The 10,931-nt window shown below is 42.4% G+C and overlaps 1 protein-coding gene across 1 annotated transcript in view; it reads left to right on the top strand.

The window, feature by feature from the left end:
• The window catches only part of ARHGEF38 (Rho guanine nucleotide exchange factor 38), a 100,635-nt gene extending 98,433 nt beyond the window's left edge, over nt 1-2,202 (top strand). Inside the window, exon 14 of the mRNA XM_044276792.1 lies at nt 1,323-2,202. Coding sequence (XP_044132727.1) covers nt 1,323-1,508 — 186 coding nt within the window. The 3' untranslated portion in view covers nt 1,509-2,202. The remainder of the gene's footprint in view (nt 1-1,322) is intronic.
• The last annotated feature ends 8,729 nt before the right edge of the window (nt 2,203-10,931 follow it).

The following is a 10,931-nucleotide window of genomic DNA, read 5'->3' on the forward strand; positions in this document are numbered from 1 at the left end:
ACAGGGGCTAGAAGATCGAGGAGACTGGCTGCACGTGATTGACAGCCCCTTTGGTTTCATTTTTCTGTATTGTTGCTGGGGATGACCACACCTCTTGTCTCAGGTGTAGCTTGAGTGGTCATTCCTTCTCCTTTATTTAGTCTGGCCTCACCCATCATGTTATTGATAGCTTCTTGATTGTGGAAGTCCTGGTGTTGGTTCTCTCTGAGTTCCTGCTCGCCCGCATACTTCTGGAAGTTACGTTTATCTTCTTTGTTGTTTGTTGTTTTCCCCTACCTGCTGATATTAGGCCTGGGGGGTCTAATATTCCTTCATCTTGGAAGGAATAGGCTCACTGTGTCTTGACACTATCTGCATGGCCCTGTTAGGGTGAGATTGGGCTTAGGTTCCTGTGTATGAACATTCCTACCATCAAGGTCTGCTCATACTGATAGCAGTCAGGGCTCGGCGTAGGGACTCACTAGGTGTGACCATTTCCCTTTCCCTAGGTTCCAGGCCTAATACCTTTTCCCTTCCCTTCTGTGTTCAGTGTGGAGTGTATTTACCACACTGCGCCATGACAGGATTAAACAGACGTAATCTGGAATGTCAGATCCTCACCAATCAGATATTGATGACATATCCTGAGAAAAAGTAGTCAACATTTTGTTATGACAGTGGTTCTGACTTTGGGTTAAACCTAAGGGAGTTAATCTGGTAGTCCCCTGGTATTCACATTTTAACCCCTGTGTAGGGATCTGGACTTCACTGCAGGGGAGCGACAAGGCTGCTACCTCTTGGAGTAGACCTGCTGTGTTGATAGCTGACCCATGGGAGTCAGAGACACCAATGTAGAGCACCATATAGCCAGAACAGGCCAAGGTCAGGGCAGGCAGAGTATCACTACAGTAATCAGGCACAGGTTGGGTCAGGAAGCGGAGGGTCAGAATGTAGTAAACAGGCAGAGGTCAGTACATGGGCAGAAAACAGGAACAAACACCCAGCAAGGAACTAGCAAGCTAAGTACCTAATTGGTCAAGAAAAAAATGAGATTGACAGCACAGCATATATAGCAGAAGCTGGTTAGCAATTGGGAACAGCTTAGCAACTGCATACATAAGAGGGTTAACCCTTGAAGTACTGAATAAGGAGGTGAGGTTCAATGCAGAATGCTCCTAATAAACACACAGGCCACGGCACCAGGGACTGCTGCCGGGGTGGTGGATTTTACCTTTTACACTAATTATGACACCAGATTATATTTTTTGTAGGTGATTAACAGTTGTCCTCTTACATGAATTTATAACATTTAACTATCTTTACATTTTTTTTGTATATTTCAGATTTTCTATGCTGTTTATGCTTTTGAAGCTCGGAGTCAACAGGAATTAACCCTTGAGGAGCATGAAAGGGTCAGAATCCTTCGGTTTTGTGACCTAAGTGGGAACAAGGAGTGGTGGCTTGGAGAGGCACATGGCCAAAGAGGATTTGTGCCAGCCAATTATCTTGGGAAAATGACCTATGCTTAGAAACATGTTCTTCTCTGCTATAGGACAGTGACATTTTACATTTCCTCTTCAATTGTGTCCTATATTATCCAATATGAAGGATCCTTTTCCTGTGTCTTAGGTTTGCTACGTACAACATAATGTGACGTGACACAGTAACTGAAGTCAATGAACAGACCTGCTGACAGGTTTAACTGAGTGTAAGCTCTATAGAGCAAAGATATTTTTGCTTAAAGCATTTATATCTTTAATTGGTATAAGATGTCCATAAATACAGTATAATATGTTGTATGACATAAAAATGATGCAAAGTGTATGAAGTATGATCCATGTACAGTCCAGACACAGGCACTACCAAGCTAAGGTTAAATTCAGACTATAGTCAAAAATACTAAATGCTGTCTAAAAGTTCAAAGCAGAAAGTTTATTTTTATAATATTTTCTAACATAGGAATAGTTAAGGGATTGTCTGGTTTAAAAAAAGTTTTTTTTAACAAAGGAGCGGTGCTTTAATCTAGAGTTTTATCTACTAGTCACATTAGATGGCAAAAAGTGTCTCTCATTCTGAAGGCCCTAGCATTACTGTGCATTACAAGGACAGCAAATTCAATTTACATTCACATATATATGTACCGTAGTTCGGCATTAGGGTACTTTCACACTAGCGTCTTTCTTTTCCGGCATAGAGTTCCGTCCTAGGGGCTCTATACCGGAAAAGAACTGATCAGGCATATCCTCATGCATTCTGAATGGAGAGTAATCCGTTCAGGATGCATCAGGATGTCTTCACACTACAGCATGCTACAGTTTTATCTCCAGCCAAAAAAACTGCCTGAACACTTGCCTGAATGCCGGATCTGGCAATTTTTCCCATAGGAATGTATTAGTGCCGGATCCGGCATTAAAAATATTGGGCGCAGACCCCCAAAAAATGTGAAAAAAAATCTAAACGGATCCGTATGACAAACGGACAGACGGATCTGTTCTTGCAATGCATTTGTAAGACGGATCAGGATCCCGATCGGTCATAAAATGCAGTTGGCATACGTTTCCTCTGCCGCAAGTGTGAAAGTACCCTTAGTTTTCTGCCAGCCTTGCTCAGAAAACCAGCAGGGAAAATCGATCTTTGGGATCCATTCTGGCATCTGGCACATCAGTTTTGATGTGGGTTGTCTCCTGACGTTAGATAGGAAAATGTTACATATTCGGGAGATTTATCAAAACAGGTGTAAAGGAAAACTTTAATTTTCCAAAGGAGCTCCGAAAAATAAAAGGTGGAATCTAATTGGTTGCTATTGGGAACTAAGCAGTTTCCCTTTACACCAGTTTTGATAAATCTGCCCTTTAACATTCTTCTGTCCAGGACTTGCAGGCTGCAGGATGCCAGACTGGTGCATACAGTGCACACAAACATAATCAATTGTTTCCAGCAACAGCAAAAAACAGTCTTTCATTTTCCTGTGGTGGCACTATTAGAGAATTGGACAATAGCTGCTGGCTTCATCCAATTTTTTGTTTTACATCAGTTTGGCCTCCTAATAATGTTATGGTCCAGTAATGTCAGTCAATGTCACCAAATTATTCCATACATGACCACATTTTCATTGCCTCATTTAATAATTAAACTTTATCATCGTGTACCCAAATAGAAAACTCTTGGGTTCACCCAATTCTTAATTTGTGAATTTCAGACACTCATATAGAAATTACTTTGAGTACCCAGAAGGTACCGTGACTCTAAAACGCTAATCAGTTAAGTGGAGTCACCCTTTCATTTGTTAACAAGGTTATCACATCTCAACATTTATGGCATATCGCTAGGATATCCCATAAATGTCAGATAGGTGTGGTCCCCGCTCTGGGACCTGCTCCTATCTCCAGAATAGGGTCCCCAAAGTGAAGGAGATCATGCCTGACGTCCTGTCCATACACTGCACATGGGTGAGTGCGTCCGGCCATTTTCTGAAGTCCCATAGCAGTGAATGAAGATCAAGCCGTGCCAGTGCGGCCACCACTCCGTTTACCGTTATGAGACAGAGGGAAATAGCTGAACCAGCACTCGGCTATTTTCAAATCCCCCATAGTGGTGCATGAAAGGTGGCCATGGATGCGCAGTGCTCTCTCTTCACTTCAGGCGCCCGTTCTGTAGATAGGAATGGATCTCATCTACCTGACATTGATGGCATATTCTAGCAATTCACCATAATTATCCACAGATAACATTTCACATTTCAGATGAAGTATTGCTGCTTTTTTTAATATATATATTTTAGGATTGTCTGGTTTTTTTGGCTATTTATTGCATTCTTAAAATCTCTGATTATTTTAACGTTGTTGTTAACTCAAAATAGGTTCACATCAAAATGCAATTTCCAAAAAACAGAGAATTTTATTAAGGGCTCATGCACACAAACGTATTTTATTTTCGTTTCCATTCCGTTTTTTTTTTTCCAGGTCCGTATGCGGAACCATTCACTTCAATGGGTCCGCAAAAAAACTGAAATGACTCTGTGTGCATTCCATTTCCGTATGTCTGCATGTCTGTTCCGCAAAGAAATAGAACATGTCCTAGTCTTGACCATTTTGCAGACAAGGACAGGCATTGTTACAATGGATCTGCAAGAAAACTGATGCAATACGGATGTCATAAATTTTTTTTTGCGGATCAGTCTTTTTCGGACCGCAAAATATATACAGTCGTGTGCATGAGCCCTAACACTGATGTAAATTTTGATTTTTAAACATTTAGTTAAGACATCCCTTTAATGCTGAGATGTAGAACTAAGACAGCTACAGTATAACGTTAGCCCTTGCAGGTCATCAGTACATTTCAAGGGGTATCCCATGAATTAGAGAGAAAAAACAAACCAACTAAAAATACAGTATCTGGAGTAATGCACATCATTGGTTTCACTATATCAATGCAAAAAATGCTGTTCTCCAGTGTACTTTTCAGATTTTTTCCCCTAAAATTATCTGGAGGACTTTCGTTATCATTGAGGAAAATGTACATAAAAAAAACAATATTTTTATTGCTTGCATATTGCAATAATACTTTATTTGAAATGTGCTGTCCACTGCATAAGAATACTATTCCAGGGGTAACCGTTTTAGGGATATATGTGTCATATTACTTAGGTTCACCAGTTAAGTCTACTGGAAAAAAAATCTGTTTTATGTTAACTGATATAGCATTTTATAACATATTTACAACATTCTACATGACATTTTAAAGTGAAACTCTGGGCAAATTTTCATAATTAGTAAAATGGACCTATTAGTAGCATTAACTCCTTCATTCTGCTCCCTAAATACCGATAGATCTCTCATCCACCTCAGCTTCTTCTGAATGAGAGCAGAGACCCCCTCAGTATTATCATTATTTTTCGTGAGTTCATGTGGAGGGTGGGAAGAGCAGGAAGTCTGTGAGGTGAAGCTTCAGCCAATAGCTGCAAAGCAGGAAGTGATGACAGAGAAGGGGCGTCATTTTTGCAGTCCAGTAACATGCCCAATTTGTCATTTCTTGTGGTGGATCTATATTGTACAGTGCACCTTGGAATCTCATATTTGAGGAAAAAAGAAGAATAAATTACAGGGGTATTCCAGTTTATTTAAAATGCTCTCCAATGTCCTGCAAATGGTCAGAAACATAAACCAGCTTCTACTGACCTCGCCAACCCCCCCGCTTCTTGGTCTCCTCTGCACTCCACTTTCTGCATCTGTCCAGAAAATGTCCAGGAATCCTGCTCAGCCAATCACTGGCTGCAGAGAGGACACATGTCAGCTGTAATTGGCTGATTTGCATGCCAAGCCAGGAACAGGAAGTGGAGCGCAGTGAGGACCCATGCAGGCCATAGGGGAGCATTCCTAATATGCTGGAACATCCTTTTAATGGTTCTGGTTAGAGATAAACAAATTGATTATCACATATCGATTTGACAGAGCTCTTGGACATCTGCGTGCTTTCTGTGTCCGTATGTCCATTCCGCAAGACATAGAACATGTTCTATACTTGTACGCAAGCGGCGGACAGCTTTTGTATTTTGCAGATCTGCAGTTTGTGGACCACAAAATGCTTCTGGTCGTTTGTATAAGGCCTTACACATATATCCTAATAGAGGAGAGTTTCCTGATAACGCATACCCAGTTTTAGGTCCCAATACACATTACTGTATTGTCGTCTCAATCCAGTGAGAATGGCGGGTTCAGCTGACACTATAATTTGTATGGGGAGCTCCTGACTCTCCCCCGATGATCATGGTGAGGGAGAAAAAGATGGGGCAAACTGAATATTTTCACCCTATCCTTTTGTTCTCCAAGGCCAGTGATGGCTAACCTCTGGCCCTCCAGCTGTGGTGAAACTACGACTCCCACCATACCATGTGCCATTCATTTCTATGAAGTTCTGAGAACAGCCAAGCCTGAGTACATCTTGGGAGTTGTAGTTTTACCACAGCTGGAGTTCTGGAGGTTAGCCATCACAGTCCTAGAAGATAAGCTGCCGCCAGAAGCATGGCACCGGCTTTCTCCTCTCTCCCCATTGACACGCTCAGCTGGACTGTGTGTGGGGGATTGGGGAGAGATAGCTGGTGGCTGATTGACTGCTTTTGAATGGGTATGGCCAGCTTTAGGTTAAGTTCACACTGCAATTAGGGCTTCCCATGAAGGTATATGTAAGGAATATCTTAAGGATGCCAAAATGGCATTGTTATGGCATATATTGTGTGGAAATTTGCCATATGCACTGAATTGCTACATACTCCGAAACTGGATGGGACACTATAAGGTGGTACAGTATGGAACACTAGATAATAGGTTCACTACTGTGGGTTAACCCTTCATGGGCACCATCTTAGATGGCAGCTATAACAGTAAAGTGCCATTGTTTATGTGGTAGTCTTTGATGATCCGAGTCTCTCCTGCTTGCTCCCTAGATATGTGAGACCTGACCCGTTTTATATTGCAGACTCTGTCATTATTCTGACAATTTCTTGTTCAGACATGTATTCTGTGATTAACGGTGCAGTCTGAGAAGCAACCGGTCACCATTTATCACTGTTGCCATGGTTTCAGCAGAGGCAAAGGCCAAACAGCCTATTGAGCTACACATTAATTACTTGTAAAGCTGTGCTGTGTCGCTGATTTTTGCCCGTGTGGTTAGAAAATGACTCTTCAGGCAAAGTCATGAAGCTGAAGCGGCTTTGTTACAAGACTCTTGGCCTTCTAATAGGCCTCCTAACACACTTTTGGCTTGCAGTGGTCGTACGGGGTTTAATAATTAATATGCAATGTTTTTAGTTTATTCGTGTGTGAGAGAGGCGCAGTTTCATGTGCACTGAGGTCTGTTAACACTTTAGCTGCTAGAATGAAGCACACTGTGAAGGATGGAGTGTGCGGAGATGCAGACAATGGGGCAGATTTACAGCGTAAACCTAGACAGTTTCCTCCTAGTACCTGATGCTGGATTATAAATCTGGTCTAGTCTACGTTTATACCAACTATTTGTTAGCTTAAAATTTTGGCGCATTTTTTGATGCACATTTAGACCACACCTCTTTCTACTAAGCCACTCCCCCTTGTTGGGCGAGATGTTAAAAAGATGGGTTAGTTGACACACTTTTCTATTTTCAATAGTAAATCTGCTCCCATATTCCAGCAATACTAAGCATGTATGAGTTATTGCATGAATGGGATGCTCTACTATAGTCAGCAAATGTAACATCTAGCATCATTATTAAAATTCCTTTTTGCTTTTTTTGCTTATCTTTTAGGCTACTTTCACACCAGCGTTTTTGCCGGATCCGTCATGGATCAGCAAAAACGCTTCCATCATAATAATACAACTGTCTACATCCGTTCTGAACGGATCCGGTTGTATTATCTCTAAAATAGCCAAGACGTCTCTAAAACCATTGTAAGTCAATGGGCTTTTGTGTCAGAGAAAACGGATTCGCCATTGACTAACATTGTACGGATCTCAATAGCGGAAAGGGAAAGCGCAGATGTGAAAGTAGCCTTAAGTGTAGCAGAAATGTTCTCCTACCTGGAAATTATCAGAAAGTTGCTGCTGATGGATCTGATGTTATTATGTGTCTGTATTTGTTAATCTCAGTAACTAAGATTGCACCCAGGAGTGGACTGGCCATAGGCTCAACAGGGAAATTTCCGGTAGGGCCAATGCCCAGCAAGCCATCGGAGCTTTCCTTGCAGCTGCTGTCTGGGTACATAACGATCTGCTGCACTGTGGTATTGCTGGCCACACCTACCTCTGTTGGCCCTGCCTACAGCATTGGACTATTTTAAGTTCCTAGTCCACCCCTGATTGGACCGGCATGAATGGGCTATTTTTTACCAATTTTATTGGCGGCAGCCTTATATATATATATATATATATATATATATATATATATATAAAATATATTGTCCCACAATTAAATATTAATATTTCAATTGGAACTATTTTTTTAGGGCTCTTTCACACTTGCGTTCTTTTCTTCTGGCATAGAGTTCCGTCGTCGGGGCTCTATGCCGGGAGAATCCTGATCAGTTTTATCCTAATGCATTCTGAATGGAGTGAAATCCGTTCAGGATGCATCAGGATGTCTTCAGTTCCGGAACGGAACGTTTTTTGGCTGGAGAAAATACTGCAGCATGCTGCGCTTTTTACTCTGGCAAAAATCCTGAAGACTTGCCGCAAGGCCGGATCCGGAATTAATGCCCATTGAAAGGCATTGATCCGGATCCGGCCTTAAGCTAAACGTCATTTCGGCGCATTGCCGGATCCGACGTTTAGCTTTTTCTGAATGGTTACCATGGCTGCCGGGACGCTAAAGTCCTGGCAGCCATGGTAAAGTGTAGTGGGTAGCGGGGGAGCAGTATACTTACAGTCCGTGCGGCTCCCGAGGCGCTCCAGAGTGACGTCAAGGCGCCCCACGCGCATGGATGACGTGATCGCATGGCACGTCATCCATGCGCATGGGGCGCTCTGATGTCATTCTGGAGCGCCCCGGGAGCCGTGCGGACTGTAAGTATACTGCTCCCCCGCTCCCCGCTACTACTATGGCAACCAGGACTTTAATAGCGTAACACTGAACGCATTTTGAAGACGGATCCGTCTTCAAATGCTTTCAGTACACTTGCGTTTTTCCGGATCCGGCGTGTAATTCCGGCAAGTGGAGTACACGCCGGATCCGGACAACGCAAGTGTGAAAGAGGCCTAAATCCTCCAAAGTCTGGATATTGATGTTACATACTTGATATGGCGCCCCCTGGTGTTATTTTAGATTCCTACCCGGAATGTCTGCCTAATCTTTTCAGGCCTGTGAGATGAAGCTACTTCTATTGCGTGGATTCTGATTGGTTGGCCCACACAATAGCATAAATGATGACCCCCACCCTACTGGATACATTAGGTGGCTGAGAGAATCAGAAGAACAGCAGGGGGCGGTATAACAGGAATATCTAGAAACAGGGCATTTTTTGAAAAAAAAAAATATTCTAATAAAAAATTATGTTTTTAGTGATCAGTGTAAACTAACATTTAATTGTTGGACAATCCCTTGACTATATTCACTTTCATGAATATGACCCAATCCTTGCAGGCGTAATGACATGATGTGAGATGACTGTGAAAGTAGGTAAGCACAGCCTGTATGTCTGACATCACTCACCGCCTGTGACAGCAGCGGGCCGGTCCTATGTGTCATGTGGTTATATATCAGTATTAGAGATGAGCGAATTTCATGTTATGAAATTAGTTCACGCTTCGTTTGGTGGTAAAAGCAGAATTGCGTTATATGGATTCCGTTACCACGGACCATAACGCAATTCTATGACGGAATGCCTTTAGAGGCATTCCGTTATTCATTCCGTCATAATAGAAGGGTATGGGCTGCAAAACGGATCTGTTCCATTTCCATTATGCAGGGGAGATCCGTTATGCAGGCCATAGACTTCTATCATGATGGAATGAATAACGGAATGCCTCTAAAGGCATTCCGTCATAGAATTGCGTTATGGTCCGTGGTAACGGAATCCATAAGGAAATTCTGCTTTTACCACCAAACGAAGCGTGAACGAATTTCATAACATGAACTTCGCTCATCTCTAATCAGTATGCCCGAGAAAAATTCACTGAATATAAGTAAATATCTAATAAAGATAAGCTAAAATAATAAAGATATATAACAGAGATGCTAGACTTTACATTGCCACTATGTAGGCACTATAATAGCACATACTGTATATACATAGCCTCTATATAAATATCCTGCTAGATGGTTGCACAAATGCTAACTGTATGACAGCAAAATATATGATAAAAATGAGATATAGAATATATAGAATATATAATATATGTATATTTTGTCACAAAAATGCAGCTGTAAATGTACAAAGTTGCTAAATAAATGATTTACGTATAGATGCTAATATATAATAAAAGTTTATATTCAGATCTCCGTGTTCAGTACAATTTTTAACTATTGTAACGTCTTGTCAAATGGTTCAGATTCTGATTTTAAAAAAGCTCAACCACTCTTGTCCATTCATCTACGTCAGATCTGAAGCCTATGCATGGAGACAGGGAAGGGTCAGCCATTCATAGAGATCCAGTGAGCCTTGTGACATTTATATTATGAATGGTTGTGATTTGTGAACAGGACTGAGGTCTACAGCAGCACTCCCCAATCAGTGGGCTGGGGGCCACATGTGGCTCTTGTACAGCTTAGGCTACTTTCACACTTGCGCTTGATCGGATCCGTTCTGAACGGATCCGATCATATTAATGCAGACGGAGGCTCCGTTCAGTACGGATCCGTCTGCATTAATAACTTAGAAAAAATTCTAAAGCAGCCTGAGCGGATCCGTTCAGACTTTCAATGTAAAGTCAATGGGGGACGGATCCGCTTGAAGATTGAGCCATATGGTGACATCTTCAAGCGGATCCGTTCCCATTGACTTACATTGTAAGTCTGAACGGATCCGCTCGCCTCCGCACGGCCAGGCGGACAGCTGAACGCTGCAAGCAGCGTTCAGCTGTCCGCCTGTCCGTGCGGAGGCGAGCGGAGCGGAGGCTGAACGCCGCCAGACTGATGCAGTCTGAGCGGATCCGCTCCATTCAGACTGCATCAGGGCTGGACGGAGGCGTTTGGGTCCGCTCGTGAGCTTCTTCAAACGGAGCTCACGAACGGACCCATTAACGCTAGTGTGAAAGTAGCCTAAATGTGGCTCTCCAGGTCTTGTGTATCCAGGGTTATTCTACTGTATCTTTACAAGTACTTGGTACTAGGGTGAAAACCACATCACTGACAGTTAAAAGCTGACACAACAGCCCTGACCAGTCAAGGCATGGACTTCACAAGACCTAGGAAGGTTTTATCTGTGACCAAGACATTAGCAGTAGGTCACTTGTCCGAAGTAGGTACAAAATTTCCCCCAAGCCAT

The sequence above is a fragment of the Bufo gargarizans genome, chromosome 1 (genome assembly GCF_014858855.1).
Source record: "Bufo gargarizans isolate SCDJY-AF-19 chromosome 1, ASM1485885v1, whole genome shotgun sequence".
NCBI lineage: Eukaryota > Metazoa > Chordata > Amphibia > Anura > Bufonidae > Bufo > Bufo gargarizans.